The sequence below is a fragment of the Hemitrygon akajei genome, chromosome 4, assembly GCF_048418815.1.
Source record: "Hemitrygon akajei chromosome 4, sHemAka1.3, whole genome shotgun sequence".
In the NCBI taxonomy this organism is placed as follows: domain Eukaryota; kingdom Metazoa; phylum Chordata; class Chondrichthyes; order Myliobatiformes; family Dasyatidae; genus Hemitrygon; species Hemitrygon akajei.
Window position 1 is genome coordinate 28281336 of NC_133127.1, and position 19066 is coordinate 28300401.

The 19066-nt window shown below is 38.9% G+C and overlaps 1 protein-coding gene across 1 annotated transcript in view; it reads right to left on the minus strand.

Annotated features, from left to right (window-relative positions):
• Positions 1-19066, minus strand: part of LOC140726176 (DDRGK domain-containing protein 1) — an 81423-nt gene that overhangs the window by 6507 nt on the left and 55850 nt on the right. Inside the window, exons 4-6 of the mRNA XM_073042188.1 lie at positions 12121-12222; positions 5280-5402; positions 3128-3166 (exon numbers count right to left, since the gene is read on the minus strand). Coding sequence (XP_072898289.1) covers positions 3128-3166; positions 5280-5402; positions 12121-12222 — 264 coding nt within the window. The remainder of the gene's footprint in view (positions 1-3127; positions 3167-5279; positions 5403-12120; positions 12223-19066) is intronic.

Here is a 19066-nt window from a genome sequence, read left to right on the forward strand (position 1 = left end):
GCCTATCACTTTATCTGATAATCACTCTTTGTTTTAACAAACCATAGATCTAAATGGTGTGAAAACTACGCAAATACATTTGGAAAGAAAATTTTTACAGCTATGATAGCAAATGCAATACAAAGTTACAAATATATATCATAAACACAAGAAATACTGCAGTTGTTGGAAATCCAAAGCAACACACACAAAGTGCTGGAGGAACTCAGCAGATCATGCAGCATCTATGGAAAAGAGTTCCTGAAGAAGGATCTCAGTTCAAAACATCCACTATTTACTCTTTTCCATAGATGCTGCCTGATCTACTGAGTTTCTCCAGCATTTTGTGTGTGTTGCTACAGATAAATATTTTCACCATTGCAAAGGATATTTGTGCCAAGGATAAAGAACACTATTCTCCTCACCCAGATTTAGCAGCCAGTAACCCCAGGTGCAGTGGAGCAGAAATATATACAAAAGATTTTCTCTCCTCTTAAAAAAAACTGAGTCAATTTCAACCCCAAACTCAACTCTTCCCTCCATGCCTTCATCTTCTCCCCAACCCACCACAATACCCAAAACCAATCATCCTTGTTTGAGGGATACATTTATGTGCTGTCGGAACAATGACTCAAGGCTCAACACAAAAAGAAACAGTTACTTTCAGCAATCTGTACTGGATGCAGTTGGTTTTAACTTAACGTGTTCAACATCTAACAATTGTATGCTTGTGTATAAAGTAAATGATATTTCAACTGGGTGCAGTTTTCAGAATCAAATATCCATTCTTTTTATATCCTTTACAACTGACTTTCAAATAAAAACTCCTGACCTTATTGAATAGATAAATATTCCTTGGACAACCTACAACATATGTAGAGGTTTTCACCAGTACTATAATGTACTGAAGAAACACCAAGTCATTGATTTCAGTGGTTTTCTCTTCCTTACCATAACAAATGCAATTTTGCATTTTTTACCCAGTTCTGTACTGCTTGTTCAAAACACTAATCTTCTATGTACCATTGTATTTTTGATGATACACTAACATCTGATCTACTCTGCTGTAAAATCATTTTTGCATGCCTTTTTGTGCTTAAAGATTTTAGACACTGTAAATGTCTTGACAATTTGTATTTATAAAGCTATCTCTAGCTATACAGAGATTCAACAACAATAATTACAAGTTTTATAACAATCGTTATGGAATAAAATTCCCTGTCAACTAATTCTCTGTGTAAATTTTGCCAATTAAAGTAACTATATGGTATAGACTTGAGATTCTAGAACTATACTGTTTGGCAAGTTTCAGATTTATATTCATGCAGAACAACATCAAAATAGTACATGAACATCCCCACTAGCTATTGTCTTAGACCTGCACAATTCACATAACATGGCAGGTGTAGCAGCAAATGATTTGCATTACCCCCAATCTGTTGTACTGCATTCAATGGTCACAATGTGGTCCCCTCTACATTGGAGAAACCATATGCAGATTGGGTAATCACTTTGTGGGTCATCTGTGCTCTGTCCACAGGGGTGACACTGAGCTTCCTATTGTGTTCTTAAGCCCCCTCCCATTCTGTCCTGTCTGTTGGCAGTCTCTTCCACTACTAGAATGAGACCCAAAATAAACTAGAACAGCAACATCTTATCTTCTGTCTGGGCACTTTTTAACCCTCTGGAATGATCACCTGAGTTCTCCAACTTCAGGTAGACTGCTCTCTCATTCTCTACCAATGTCATGCTTATGTACCTTTCTCATCTCACTTCTTTAAAATGTCTCACTAATGGTCAACACTCTATTAGCTGATCCATCTCCATCTATCTCCATAGAGGTTATTGTTTTTAATAGTCCACTCCTCCCCACCAGCTCTACTTTGAAAACTTTCACCAACCCTCACTCCACCCAGTTCTGAAGAAAGTTCGCCCATTCAAGGTACTGACTTTGTCCTGATGAAGGGTCTCGGCGCAAAAATATCAATTCATTTTCATAGATGTTGCCTGACCTCCAGCATATTGTGTGTGTTACTCTGAATTTCCAGCATCTGCAGAATCTTGTGTTTAAGGTATTGACTGGTTTCTCCCTCCAGAGATGCTGCTTTACTCGCTGGCATATCTATGCAAGCTTCACATAATTACAGAATTGTATTCAACCCATCATGTCAATCAAATGCTAATTGAGAACATTCAGCTAGTCCGACTACAATATCCCGAATATTTTTTCCTTTCAATTATCTATTCTGATTCTTTTTGAATACCACAATTGAAATTGCTTCAAATGCTCAGTGCCAGTACATTGCAGACCTATATTATTCTCTAAGCTTCTTCCTCATTTATTTAAAACTTACAATAATCAGGATGAAAATGCTTAAATTAAATATTTTCCTTGAAGACATTGTACAAGAATAGTGCCGATAAAGCCTAAATGAGGCCCTCCATGTTCTCCGTATGGGTTGACCATGAAGATCTCATCCTAGCTGTCTACGTGATATGCAAGCCGGTATGTAAGCCGAGGCAGGACAATATGGAGAGCAAGCAACAGGCTCTCTCTTTCCAAGTAGGTGATGAATCCAAAGGAACAGCACAGACCGATACCGCTTTCCAACAGCGACGTCACAGGAGTTGCTATTCAGCGTTGAACGCAACATTGGACTCTCTTAGAGACTCCAGCTCTATACTATTCCCCTCAGGGTTTACACCCAAAGCCTTCCCCATGAGTGAGTTTAACCACAAGGCAGCAAAGGTTTGAGATAAGAGTTTGCCTGCCCCTAGATGAGCTGCCAACAAGGAGCCCCATCTACCCGAAAGGACTGGTTTGAAGGCGCCAGTAACCCGCTTTTGCCCCTTCTCCTGTCAGTAGAAACTGTTCCGACAGGCTTAGTAGCTAAGCCACACATGGATGTCAGAAGTAGAACCTGGTTGTCAGAGGCTATTTGAGACATATGCCATTGGGAGCATTTAATAGGTAGTGGGAGCTTATGGCATGTGTCTCAATTAGCCTCTGACAGCTTATCCACAGTACCTCCCCAACTATGACAACATTAAGGAATCAAAATATGGTAAATAAAGCCCAAATATGACAGGAATAATTGGTATGTACACCTTTCTAACAATATTAAATTAAACAAAGTATTATCATTACCTTGATGTAGTCGATGAACATTTGCAGAAGGCTCTCAGACTAGGAAGTACAACAGAAACAAAGAAATAAGCAGAAAGGTTCATGAGAAACATCACCTCCTACTACAATTTTGCAAAGTTAATCTATTTCTGAATTTTTTCTGACAATAATGTATATCAATCCTGAAAAATAGCAATTGGTCTTCAAATGTAACAGGTTAAACTATAATAGTATATTTTTAATTTAAAAAATATTTAAAGCATGTTACTAAATCATTGTCAGGCACATCTAGGGTCTGGGATTGGGTGAACAAATAAAAAGTCCAGGCAGTGTTTGACTAGAAATGCAGAGCAGTGCAGACGAAGGCTGGTGTTGCCAGCAATAGGGGAACAATCCTATCACAGTGGCAGAGGCTGAATTTGCAATATCATAGTTTAGGTAGCATGTTAGTCATAATATGCGTTCATTCCCTCAAACGAAAGCTCACAAGTTTCAGAGCAAACTGCCTTTCATACAAAACTGATCAAATCTCATAAAGTACAAGTAAAGTTAACCACTCAGCTTTTGCAACAGCCTTTAAGATTTGTTATGGTAACATTTCTATTTGATGTTCAATGTAATTGTGCACCAGTAAGAACAAATACTGCAGGAAGAGTTAAGTTATTCAATGCCAACAATGCCTGCAAACTTCACTTCAGACCTTCACAAAAATTAAAGAATTGTTATGGCGTAGGAGGCCATTTCATGTGTCGAGCCTGGCAGAGAAATCCTATCAGTCCTATTTGCCTGCTTCGTGTCTCCTACAGACTTTCAAATTACTCTATTTCTAGTGCAATCCAGCTCTGTTTTCAAGGCTCTGATTGAATCTGTTTCTATCATTCCTAAAGCCAGTGAACTTCACATTGTAACTACCCTCCAAGTTAGTTCTTTTTTAATAAATCGCCCGTAAATGTTTTTTCTAAAGTGTTAAAATTTGAACCACGCACCAATGGAAACAGATTCGCCCCATTCATCCTACTAAACCAATTATGATCCTGTACACCTCTTTCAAATCTTCACAACTGCTCATTTAGTCACCCCATGAAAAAAATAACAATATTATATTGTGGTTTTCATGAAGAAATAACTTAAGTATGGTTATGAATTAAAGTATAAATAATATACTGTATACCTACAAAATCTATATATTGCTCATCTTGTTGGAATGAAAACTATGTAGTTTTGCTAAACATCATCAATGTTATGTATCCTTATGAGATAGAAGGAAGCCATTTGACCCATCAGGTCTATGCCATTTTCAGAACAAGCCCATCAGTCCCATTCTCCCTCTTATTTCCCTGTAACCTACCTGTTCATGTGCCCTATTAACTATGGTAATGAATTAATATCAATAGGCTCAGTTATGAATCAATATATAAATTCACAGTTCCCCCAAGCCCGATTCCCTTACAGCTTTTTACACTAAGGACAATTTACAGCAGCTTTAATCTTTAATTTAACTAACAACCAGTACAGGTTTAGGATGTGGAACAAAACCAAAGCACTTGGGGGAGACCCCTAGGCTACAGGGAGATTGTGCAAACTCCACAGCAACAGCTCTGAAGATGGGAATGAAACCCAGGCTACTCGAGCTGTGGGATAACTGCACTCCCTACAGCACAACTGTGCAGCCGTACTTGTTACAACAGATCAATTAGAAATTCTAAATCTATTATTCAGAGGGATAAAGAAATTGCAGGGCGACAAAGAAGGAACTGAAGAGTGGATTTGTCAGGCCAACGTTGCAGTGAGCCACAAATAACAGTTCTACATCCAAAATATCCAGCCACAAAATGGAGTCAACATTAGTACATTTCATAAGCATTATTTTAGATTAGATTATCAAAGCCTTTTAAAAATGCAATGAACTCTCAGTAAATAATGATAATTCTTTTGTCCCACTAAATTTAGGAATAGAAAATTATCATAATATATGTGATGCTAATGCAATTTTCTTTTGAATGCAAATTTTCTTCCTTAATTTGCTACCATTTCACTGGTTACACTTCTAAATCAATAAAGAAAATATGATATGATTTTCAACTATAATTCCACCATGCAGTGTGGAACCGGTAGTTGGTGGCTGCTGCACACTGTCTGTTCAGCTTTTGAATGGGTTTGTTTGATCAGTTACCTCTTCTTCTGTTTCTTGGACTTCAATTCCTTCCTCTTCAACGATAAATGATTCTTTCAATTTCAGGTATTCTTCATGGTCACGGCGCTGCTTTTCTTCCCAAGCTTTTTTCAACTCTTCTTCCTTTTTTAAAAAATGGCAACAAAAGAAGTGTTTTTTTATAAAACGAAAGTGGCATTACAGATATTTCAATAAACTCCAGTCTACAATTGAATCCAGTCAAATACAAATAATCTAATTTTTTTGTGCACATTGTGAACTACATATCTGCAGCTGAAATATATAACTCATGCACAATGCAGGTGCATTGCAATCAGTTACGTGTTTATGAGGATATGCCACACTTATATAGGAAGCAACCTCAACAATTTGCATAACTGTGTTTCCTAATTGGTATTGGGAAGTCCCTTTCCACCCCCAGCACTTCAGCTTAGATGTAAAGATGCCAAGCAAATCTGAAGGCAAAGTACTCTACAGCCCAAATGGTTCAAGCTATGAACAGTATTCAGAGAACACTATAGTTTCTGAATCAGGTTATCATTCTGATGTTGGGATACGTTGTTACTGTTTTATATCCAAGACAAAATCTTGCGAGCGCTTTCTCAATTACTCCAAGGAAGTTTGTTGCAAATTTTTTTTGTTGCAAGGCCTTCATCATCTTCTCAAGGAAACAAGTAATAAGCCATAAATGCTCACATCCAAGTACAAACCTCCAAAGATCTGGATGTTCTTTTTGTAAAAAAGAAAGGATGATGAGCTGGCCGTTCAATCCCTTGGACCGGTTTTGTCATTCCGACAGATTATGGGGAATTTGTGACCCAATCCCATCTACTCATATCCCTTATCACTTCCAGTTAACAAAAAAAATCCATCTCAGATTTAAGATTAGCAACTGACTCAGCAAGCAATCTCTGTATATGAAAGAGTTTCATACCTCCGCTGTGTTCACAACTTCATTCCTAAAAGGTCCTTTTCAAATTTTTGGACTATGTTCCTATCTTACTAATAACATGAGACAAATTTGAAGCAAAGAGAAACAAAAGTACGACACTTAGATCCTCTTGACATATCAGCTTCTTCAGTGTGGGCCCTACTATTGCTGCTTTCCATCTACAATCATTTGAGCAGCTTCACTGTCCTACGTCAGTTCTGCACAGTTCTGACTGTAGATTGTTTCATTTTCAAAGGAAAGCATTACGAGCAGGAATTCTCAATCTCACTTCTAAAGGATACGACAGCCTTAGCTATTTACCAACACTTAGGAAGGATATAGGAGAAGAAAATGCTTCTATGTGAATTTGATCAAAGGGTTAAATCTGAGAGCACCTCCAATAAGGAAGAAAATCTTCCTTAGAAGAGCAGGTATGGGCCCACATTCCCTCAAGCTTGCCTCATCATCTGGAAATGGCTGATCATTTCCAGCACCATTTTTCTGTCTCTCCCCCATAATCCCTTTGCAACCCACCATAAGGTATGAAAATATTAAAATATTATTCCACTTCCAAAGATTTAAAATTCTTAAGAAATTCCTTCTCTACTCTGTCTAGAATGGTTCAACCGTTATCCTGAAAACTAATTCCTGGAGTTCCAGATTCCCCTGTAAGAGGATACATGTTTTCAGCAGCTACTTTTCAACCTTATGCATCTCAAATGGAACATCTTTTATCCTTTTAAAACTTAAATGAGTAACATACAATGTTGAATTTGAGAAGGATCAGTTTCTGTTAACTGGAGTATTAAGGGGTTTGAACATAGTTCAGCCATGATCTCACTGAGAGGATTAAAAATTCATTAATTCTACAGAAATTAAGTAAAAATTATGTTCCAATACAAATAAAAATGCACTAAACATAATCAAAATTACATGTTTAAGCATCAGCCAATAAAACATCCTATAGAAGTGGGGAAAAAACAACCCAAAAAGCAACACAAGCTGCTTTTATCTTCCCATTTTGAATAACCTAGTTAACAACTGCTCTGAACTAAGACTTCATGATTCAATTCTGCAAAACTGCCTGGATCTTAAATCAAACACAATCAAACACAATAAAAAATCTCCAAAACAACCAAAAGAATCTTTTATCTTCAGGGCAGAATCAGGTGCAATTTGACCAGTCATGCCATCAAACTTGATAAGCAACTTCTTCAGAGCCCACAGATTTTGACTGAATTATTACTGTACTGAAGTGGTCCCTTGGGGAACATAATGAATTACAAACAGGTGCTCAATGTTGGCTACAACTTTCTGAACTCTCAACAATGCCATCGAACTTTAGGACAGAGCAACTTGTTTATTATGTCCTGGTGATATATCAAATGGGATACAAGTGCTTTCACAATACAAATTGGTTATCTATTTAGTTTTACACTCAGATCATTAAACCAAAGAGCAACATACTCAATTAATTCTTTATAACCATACAGAACATTAGCTTTGCTGTTCTAAATACTTTGAGATTGAACTTCTACCAATATTATTAAACAAACAGAATCAGCAAAAAGATCAGTTAGATTTAAATGTAATTACTAGATCCTGCTTAAATATTGCAATATTGATCAGAAACATCATCGTGCTTCATTATATTTTTTATTTACTTTAAATCAAACTTTTTTGCTGATGATCTACACAGGAAATAGTATGTTACTTAAAATTAGGTTCCACATTGCAGAACAGAAAATTTCCTTATTTATCAGTATAATATTATGCAAGGACAGAAGCATCAAAGCTCATGGTAATTCACTTTAAAGTGGAGCATAAATTCCATCCATCCAAGAGATATAAGGGACATGACCTTAACTCAAACAGTAAAGCAAGGAGGGGCATCTTCCATTGTACACAATCTCACTCACGACTTTGACTCAGCCTCAACAAGAAGCTGAGCTTCAAGACATCATCAAATTATTCACCAAGGCATATAAATGATCCACAAAGATCGGCAAACAGAAACATCCTCTGAGAAACTGCTCTTATAGGTCAACGCCAAACCAGCCTGCAGTTCTGCAATTAATAAAGGCCCACAACAAATACAAACCATTATCTGTACTTTAGGAGCCATCATAAAGCAGGGTGGCACAGTAGTGTGGTGGTAAGTGTAACACTATTACAGCGCCAGCAAATGAACTTTAATTCTATGAGGAGACTGTACATTTTCCCCATGACCGTGTGGGTTTCCTCTGGGCACTCCAGTTTCCACCCACAATTCAAAGACATACAGGTTAGTTGTGGACAGGCTATGTTGGCACCAGAAGTATGGTGACACTTGCGAGCTGCCCCCAGCACGTATTTGAACTGTACTGGTCATTGACGCAAATGACACATTTCATTCTATGCTTCGATGTACATGTGACAAAGCTAACTTCTGCCTCAATCTCTTTAAAAAAAAATGCAGTTGTTGATGATGAAATTCACCTCAGCCTTCACTGCTCCAGCACAAACTTTGCTGTCAGAGGAATAGATTGTTTGAAGAACTCAAACAGGGTACAAACCTCAGTCTGCTGGCTGCAATGATAACATGCAGTTCCTGAGACATGGAATATCTAAAACAGGTGGCTCAAAATGTTGGAAAGGGACTGCCAATGTTGTCTCCACAAAACCTCAAAATTTACAATATTAGCTCCCTCTTCTGGACAAATATCTCCTGCATCAAGGCTCTTGGTACATTTAGCAAGCTCTGCTAATGTCATTCAAATGTCAGACACCAAACTCCCACAGCAAAACCTCTACATCAAGTTTTGTCACAGCAAAGGGTTACCAAATGAACAGAGGAAACAATTCACAAAAGCTCCAAAGCCTACTTGAAAATGTGTAACACTGCACCAACCTGCAGGAATTCCTGGCCCACAATAATTCATACGTTCCATCATAAGGAGAGGAAACAACGTTAAGAGAACACCAAATATTACATCATCCAACCACATGATCAGTCACATGTGACAGATGTTCCATATGTGGAAGATTCATCAGTCTCTATAGAAGCGGAGTTGGAAGCAAGAAGTGAAGTGGAGTTGAACTGGAGTGGAAACTCTGGACTGTGTATCGATGCCTCCCTCTGCAACTAGACCCTTGGCTTCCTGACCAACAGCAGTAGTAGAGGCAACAATGCCTCTACCACAATTATACTATACACTGGTGCACCACAAGGTTGCATCTTCAGATCCCTACTCTACTCCCTGTACACTCATGACTATGTGGCCAGTCTCTGCTCTAACTCCATCTACAACTTTGTAGATAATAACCACCATAGTGGGGCGCATCTCAAATAACAATGAGTCAGATTACACGAGGGAGATAGAGAGGCTTGCTAACATGGTACCCTGAAAAAAACCTCTCCCTCGAGGTCAACAAAACAGGCTGCTGACTTCAAGTTCGATTACAGTATTTAAGACAGGAGTCCCTAACCTGGGGTCCATGGACCCCTCAGTTAATGATAGGGCTCCATGGCATAAAAAAAGGTTGGGAACCCCCAATTTAAGAAAAGTCTGGATAAGGGTTATGGAGGGCCATAGACCTGGTGCAGGTTAATAGGGACTAAGTATAATAACAGTTTGGTATGGACTAGATAGGGCAAAGGACCTCATTCTGTGCATAGTGCTCTATAATTCTATGACTCAATAGTACACAAAAGTGAGAATCTAGAATATATGCTATCTGGAATGATGCTTACAATGAAGCAATAACTCGGCCAATTTAAGAATGTTGATTAAAAATAAAACAAATGAATTAACTAACTTCCATCAATGCATTACTGTGGTAAGTTATCTCTCACATTGAGCAGTTTAATGTTAAGTCATTAGAATACTTGAAAATATTGTTGCTGACCTACTGTATGTATTATAATCTAAGTGCTTAAAGCACCACCTACTCAAAATCATACGACTAGCGGCAGTTGCAAAACTGTGGGTATTGTCCGCCTCCAGTTACAGACGCACAAGAACAGCAGCCACACATTTTAAAAAATGTAGGTTGCCATATTTTAATAGGGAGTTTCAAATTTTGATATGCATTAATTATAAATTTTTAAAATGTAAGGGATTCTGCAGATACAGGAAATTCAGAGTAACATACACAAAACGCTAGAGGAACTCGACAGGTCAGGCAGCATCCATGAAAAGGAAGAAACCGTCAACGTTTTGGGCCTAGACCCCAAAGTTCCAGATGAAGGGCATCGGCCCGAAACGTCGATTCTTTTTTTACCTTTCCATAGATGCTGCTTGACCTGCTGAAGTTCCTCCAGAATTTTGTGTGTGTTATTCTAAATAAAGAAGTGAACATTTAAAGAAGAATAGGATAAAATAAACAAAGTTCCTACAAATAATGCAAGAATAACATATATCTGGCAAATTTTAAGGTTTAAGATCAACAGTATTCTTCACTCAGCTGTGCTCTTTCAATCTTGATTTGAATATGCATGATTTGGAAATGCAAATCAAACTAGACAGATAATTGAAGTGTTACTGGAGAATATCGTATTATCAATGAGTTCTTATCACAAGGTTGTGAAGGCATCTTGCATACTGGTCCAGATTTTGGAACATAACAATTAATCATGTATTGATACAAGGACTCAATTTGGTTCAGAATGCTGCTGTTGTCGATCACTTCTATTGTTTGCATCATTTGTTTTGTTTTTTTTTTACTTTTTCTTTGTGGTTGGTCTTATTTTTTTTAAACTGGGTTCTTTCAGGTTCCTTGCTTTGCAACTGCCTGTAAGCAAACAAATCTCAAGGTTGTATAATTTTTACATTCTTTGATACTAAATGCACTTTGAATCATGAAGTGTGGCATTTAGTGTGGCTGTAAGAATGGTAGCCATGTGCCCTGGAAAAGAGACAGATGGGGGTAGGAAGGTGGGGCAAACTCTGAGGAATTAAAGGAGGTCATATCTAGAATTTCAAAGAACAGTAAGTCCATATATCTGCATTACTATTTTTATAATGGGATCTCTGGCTTTCTTGTTAAGTGCAGATTTGCTAGATTATTCACCCTCTCCAATAATGTGAGATAGATTAAAGTGTGAGTAAATTGTTTCCAGGCCCGCTCCTCAATAAAAAAGTTTATATAGCAATGCAGTTGAACTGGTACTATATACAGCAGTGGCTACTTTATTAAGTACACCTGTTCGTAATGTAAATAACTAATCAACCAATCCTGTGGCAGCAACTCAATGCATAAAAACATGCAGACATGGTCAAGAGGTTCAGTTGTTGCTCAGACCATACATCGAAATGGGGAAGAAATATATTCTAAGTGACTTTGACTGTGAATGATTGTTGGTGCCAAACGAGGTGGTTTGAATATCTCAAAAACTGCTGATTTCCTGGGATTTTCAAGATTACAGGCTCTAGAGTTTACAGAGAACGGTGTGAGAAAGAAATGAAACATCTAGTGAAGGGCAGTTCTACGGATGAATATGCCTTGTTAATGAGTGACATCAGAGGAGAATGGTAATACTAGTTCAAGCTGACAGAAAGGCGACATTAACTCAAATAACCACACACTACAACAGTGGTGTGCAGAAGAGCATCTCTGAATGCACAATTCAATAAACCTTGAACTGGATGGGTTACAGCAGCAGAAGACCATACACATACACTCAGTAGTACCTAACAGAATGGCCACTGAGGGTATTTTTGCTCCAGCCTGTTGATAATTCAAAGCTGCCTCTTTTAATGAGTTTTCAGCTGCTCAGATTTGTTCTGCATAGCTGCAGATGTCAAATGGCAGAATACTTTCTTTGTCCAAACATTTTCTTTGTTACATCAGTTTTGCATTCTATTCTGTGAAGTGGCAGTGTCGGTTGAATCAATTAAAATAAATAAAAAATCAAAACAGTATCCATACCTTCTTCTGCTCTTCAAGGCGCAATCGCTCCTCGTCCTTTCTCCTCTCTTCATCTCTCAGAAGCTGCAACTTTCGGCGTTCCTCTCTGTCTGCTTCTTCAGCCTTCGTATGAAATAACAAAACTGAATGAGATTTACTCAAAATCAACATATCTTCTAGTTCATCCTGGCCAAACTGCATACCAAACTTGATTGAAAATTTCACTAACACTTAATGCTAAATACATATTTCAAAACTACTCCAGTTATTTTTTCAAGTGTAATCAAATAACTACTGTGGAATTCATTAGTTTCCAAAACAGAACTTCATTTTGTTTTTCTTTTACATGAAGGAATTCACTGTCAGCTTATTACTCGAATCCTCTGGCTGTCATTCTAATTCAAGTATATTTTCATTAAAAGGTCTACAATCACGCAGGCGGATAGCATCCCTGCTTTCCATTTTGCCAGTTTACTAATTTTATTCCAGAGAGACTATTGTTCATTTGTTTGCAAGAGTAGAATGGAAATCTATGTTTCAAGCCATAAATCCAGATATACCACAACTTATCAAATTAGCAACAGAATACAAGTAAAAGTATTCTCACAAATATTCTTGAGTTGTGCCATCAATTAGGCTTTTCTTTAATTAGAGCTGTTATTGCTCTGTACCCTGGAAACTTAAAAAAACTTGATGGGACAAAAATATCCAGAATTATATCTGGGATTTTCCAAAATAGTTTACAACCTTGAACAGAGAATCAAGTTTACGAATAAGTAATCAGTTACCAAAGTATTCGTTTTGCCAATCACACACCCACTTCCTATTTATCAGCATATTAATGTAGTTGAGTTATGAAAATTCTGCTTAGCAATTGGATTTCAAGTTTTTGGTGAAGTAAACATGAGCTGCAGATAGCAATGGTGCCCCTTTGGATTTCTCATATTATTTTATGAAAGTGAGGAAAAGTATGTTTTACAAATAGAATCATGGGCAAGTAAAGACCTGCACAGATTCCAGTAGATCCACATGCAATTTAGCAAAGCAAGAATTTGTGTGCACCAGTGACAGAAGAGCATGAGCTCTCCCTATGGCAGATGTACAACAGCAACAAACAGAAAATAAGAAATAGGAGGAAGTGTAAGCCAACCATCTCGAGTCTGCTCCACCATTAAGATCTTGGCTGATCTAGACTTAGCCTCAAAACCACTTGTATACCAAGTGTCTTAGCCAATCTCCACTTTAATTATATTCAATTAGTCCATACTCACAGCTCCCCAGAGAATTCCAAAGATTCAAGACCCTTTAAGAAGAAATTTCCCCTCATCTTTGTCTAAAAGGTGTGACATTTTAGTCCAATATCTTCAGTAGGGGAAACACCCTCTCAATCTCCCTCAGAATCTTACATTTTATTAAGATCATCTAAGCTCCAAGGACTCAGGTCCAACTTGATAAACCCTTGTCCACACAATCTCTTTTATCTTAGGAAACAAACTAGTGAATTTGCTCCAATGAATCTGCAGCATTCTACCACCAAACTGAACCCCCTACAATCTGCCTGCCGATACAACCGATCAACAGAAGACACAATAGCCACTGATCTGGAGAAGAAGGATGCTTATGTGGGAATGCTGTTCTTGGACTACAGTTCAGCATTCAACACCGTAATTCCATCCAAGCTCAAAAAGCTCAGAGACCTCGGCCTTGACCCTGCCTTGTGCCGATGGATCCTGGACTTCCTGTCAGATCGCCGGCAGGTGGTAAGAGTGGGCTCCCTCACCTCCACCCCTCTGACTCTCAACACAGGAGCACCTCAGGGCTGTGTACCAAGTCCCCTCTTTTACTCCCTGTATACCCATGACTGTGTTGCCACTCACAGCTCTAATCTGCTAATTAAATTTGCCAATGACACTACATTGATTGGCCTAATCTCAAACAATAATGAGATGGCCTACAGGGAAGAAGTAATCTCTCTGACACAGTGGTGTCATGAAAACAACCTTGATTTTGGTCATCTCACTACACTGATTGGCCTAATCTCAATTAATAACGAGGCAGCCTACAGAGAAGTCATCACCCTGACAGAGTGGTATCAAGAAAACAACCTCTCCCTCAATATCACAAAAACAAAGGAGCTGGTTGTGAACTACAGGAGGAATGGAGACAGAAAAATCCCTATTGACATCAATAGATCTGTGGTTAAGAGGGTAAACAGCTTTAAGTTTCTAGGCATCCACATCACCGAGGACCTCACGTGGTCTGTACACACCAGCTGTGTGGTGAAAAAAGCACAACAGCTCCTCTTTCACCTCAGACGGTTGAGGAAGTTTGGTATGGGGCCCCAAATCCAAAGGAATTTCTAACAGGGGCACAATTGAGAGCATCCTGACTGGCTGCAATGGCTACCTGCTACGGGAACTGTACTTCCTCAATTGCAGGACTCTACAGAAGTGGTACAGACAACCCAGTGCATCTGTAGATGTGAACTTCCCACTATTCAGGATATTTACAAAGACAGGTGTGTAAAAAGGGCCCAAAGGATCATTGGGGAACCGAGTCACCCCAACCTCAAACTGTTCCAGCTACTACCATCAGGGAAATGGTACCACAGCATAAAAACCAGGACCAACAGGCTCTGGTACAGCTTCTTCCACCAGGCCATCAGACTGATTAACTCACGCTGATTTGAGTGTATTTCTATGTTACATTGACTGTTCTATTTATTATAAATTATTATAAATTACTATGATTGCACATTGTACAGTTAGACAGAGATGTAACGTAAAGATTTTTATTCCTCATGTATGTGCAGGATGTAAGAAATAAAAGTCAATTCAATGTAAGTATATCTTTCCTTTATAACCATATGACAATTACAGCACGGAAACAAGCTATCTCGGCCCTTCTAGTCCGTGCTGAACGCTTACTCTCACCTGGTCCCACCGACCTGCACTCAGCCCATTCCTTTCCTATCCATATACCTATCCAATTTTTTTTTTAAATGACAATATCAAACCTGCCTCTACCACTTCTACTGGAAGCTCGTTCCACAGCTACCATTCTCTGTGTAAAGAAATTCCCCCTTGTGTTACCCCTAAACTTCTGCCCCTTAACTCTCAACTCATGTTCTCTTGTTTGAATCTCCCCTACTATCAATGGAAAAAGCCTATCAATGTCAACTCTATCTATCCCCCTCATAATTTTAAATACCTCTATCAAGACCCCCCTCAACCTTCTACGCTCCGAAGAATTAAGACCTAACTTGTTCAACCTTTTTCTGTAACTTGGGTGCTGAAACCCAGGTAACATTCGAGTAAATCTCCTCTGTACTCTCTCTATTTTGTTGACATCTTTCTTATAATTCGGTGACCAGAACTGTACACAATACTCCAAATTTGGCCACACCAATGCCTTGTACAATTTTAACATTACATCCCAACTCCTATACTCAATGCTCTGATTTATAAAGGCCAGCATACCAAAAGCTTTCTTCACCACCCTATCCACAAGAGATTCCACCTTCAGGGAACCATGCACCATTATTCCTACAACACACACAAAATGCTGGTGGAACACAGCAGGCCAGGCAGCATCTATGAGGAGAAGCACTGTCGACATTTCGGGCTGAGACCGTTCATCAGGACTAGCTGAAAGGAGAGATACCAAGAGATTTGAAAGTAGTGGGGGGAGGGGAATGCAAAATGATAGGAGAAGACCGGAGGGGGTGGGATGAAGCTAAGAGCTGGAAAGGTGATGGGCAAAAGTGATACAGAGCTGGAGAAGGGAAAGGATCATGGGACGGGAGGCCTCGGAAGAAGGGGGGGGGGGAAAGCACCAGAGGGAGATGGAGAACAGGCAGAGTGATGGGCACAGAGAGAGAGAGGGAAAAAAAAACAACTAAACATATCAGGGATGGGGTAAGAAGGGGAGGAGGGGCATTAACAGAAATTAGAGAAGTCAATGTTCATGCCATCAGGTTGGAGGCTACCCAGCCGGTATATAAGGTGTTGTTCCTCCAACCTGAGTTTGGATTCGTTTTGACAGTAGAGGAGGCCATGGATAGACATATCAGAATGGGAATGGGATGTGGAATTAAAATGTGTGGCCACTGGGAGGCCACATCATTTCGCATTTCCCCCTCCCCCACTACTTTCAAATCTCTTAGTATCTCTCAGTTAGTCCTGACGAAGGGTCTCAGCCTGAAACGTCGACAGTGCTTCTCCTTATAGATGCTGCCTGGCCTGGTGTGTTCCACCAGCATTTTGTGTGTGTTGTTTGAATTTCTAGCATCTGCAGATTTCCTCGTGTTTGACCATTATTCTTAAATCACTCTGTTCTACTGCGTTCCTCAATGCCCTACCATTTACCATGTATGTCCTACTTTGATTAGTCCTACCAAAATGTAGCACCTCACACTTATCAGCATTAAACTCCATCTGCCATCTTTCAGCCCACTCTTCTAACTGACCTAAATCTCTCTGCAAGCTTTGAAAACCTACTTCATTATCCACAATGCCACCTATCTTAGTATTATCTGCATACTTACTAATCCAATTTACCACCCCATCATCCAGATCATTAATGTATATGACAAACAACATTGGACCCAGTACAGATCCCTGAGGCACACCACTAGTCACCAGCCTCCAACCTGACAAACAGTTATCCACCACTACTCTCTGGCATCTCCCATCCAGCCACTGTTGAATCCATTTTACTATTTCAATATTAATGTCTAACGACTGAACCTTCCTAACTAACCTTCCGTGTGGAACCTTGTCAAACCTTTAAAAGAGAAACCAAAACCATATGCAATACTGGAGGTATGCTATGTAAAACTGTTCCAAACTTTCCCTATTTATATACTCTGTACCCCTTGCAATACAAGCCAATATTCCAATCATCTTCCTAATTACTTGCTACTTGTTTGTAGGTCACCAATGAGAAAGAGTCTCAGAATGAGTACGAAATCCTGCTGGGCGCCAAATGCCAGAAGAGATTATGTAGGATGTGGTGGTCTGCTAGGACTGTTATAAGAAAAAATCTAGGAAATAATTGTTGTGGTTTTGACTACGAATGGAAATCCTATTTTAATGGCATGATGCTAAAATTTCATATGTTAGTCAGCTAGTCATACATGAATACGTAGTCACTTCTTACAAACTCCTGGTTGCTATTCAGACACACAAACTACAGCTCTATTAACATCTGTCACACACCCAATTTCTCCAGAAACAACCTCCATCTTGATACCAGGATTGAATCAGAATCAGATGTTCTCATACAGATGGCGAGGATAGGCAGTATGCAGCACACCACAATGAAATCAATGGATGTAAACTGCGGGTTGTCTCAGGAGTGAAGCAGAAAGATTAATAGCATTTTCCTGAGCAAGTCCAAAAATTACACGGTTCTTGACATATTTGACAGCTGTTGTGGACTGGAGAATCAAGTAACTGAAGCCCAGAAGTTCTGGCCACATCAATGTAGGGAAAGTGTCTTACAGTTTGGGTCCCCCAAAGATGTTTGCATGCTGTTGTGTGTGCATCTGAGATACGAGACATTCACCAGGAGGAAATCAGCTGATGGAGCATTTTAATACTGAAGAAGTGGAAGCTGGAAAGTATTGTGTTATCAATGGGAATTAAAGATTTGAATTCAGTTAATGGATCTACGAAAGCCAACAATAGCAATAAATCCTATTGCCTACGATGCTCCTCACTGAAATTTGAAATTTTCTAGATGCGAGTCAAGTATCTGGGTAACTTCTCTGATGCTGAGTCAAAGTAGAGTTTTAACAAATGGTGAGAAAGATTAAAAAGTTCCCATGGTGAAGAGGTTGAGGGTCAAGATGACTGAGCTTTGAAGGAAAGAGCAGTCCAGACATGAATAGAATAAGAAATCTTCCTGCTGTACATCACATACCTCTGAGATAACAGCATTGAAAAAAATGTAAGCCTGAGAATACCTTAATCACCAGAGAGGTCCATGTGTAGTGTGTCATGTTTCTAAAGTAAATACTGGAGCAGGCTTTTTGCTGAAGAACACAACTTTGGTAACTGCCTGTGATTCCCAACTTACATGGTAGGTCAGTCTTTCCCACAATGATACCTTTGGTGATAAATCAAAGCCAACTGTGACATCACTGAAAAGGTAAACAAATATTTTTTTATTAAAAAACATTGATTAAGTTAAACACTGTGAACTTTGGAAGCTGCTTGACCAGCCTGCTGTGAGATTTGAAGTGTCCAATCAAATTAATGATACACTTAGGCCACTGTGTGGGTTGTGAAGAAATTCGAAAGCAATATTGATAAATTAAGTGAATGTGCAAAGATATGACAGATGGGATATAATGTTTGAAAATGTGAGCTCATCAATCTTGATAGAAAATTAGCAAGAAAAAATACTTTGCCACTGGTGAGATTGAAAGATGTCAGTGTTCAGGAAGACCTCAGTGATCTGGTGCACAATAAGCTATTGGAAGACAAATGATATTTTAGTTTATTGCACGCAGATTCAAGATTCAAAAACTTTATTGTCATTCTAACTTTATTGTCTAACTGTACATCAGCTCTGCAGGGCAGAATGAGACAGCATTTCCCAGGGGCAAGTGCAATCATAACATAACAAACACAACAATAAACAGTAAACACAACAATAAATAGTAAAACACAACAGCCGCATGTCGGTTAAAATCAAGTTATAAGTGTCCAGTGCAAGTTAAAAGTGTCCAAAGCAGAGTCAGGTAGAACAGCTATTTAGCAGTCTGACTGCCTGTGGGAAGAAGCTGTTTAGTAGCCTTGTGGTTTTTGTTTTGATGCTCCTGTAACGTTTACCTGATGGCAGAAGAACAAACAGTTTATGGAGAGGGTGTGAGGGATCGTTAATGATGTACCATGTCTTCTGGAGGCAACAACTCTGAAAGAGGTCTTGGACAGAAGGTAGGGAGACCCCATTAACCTTC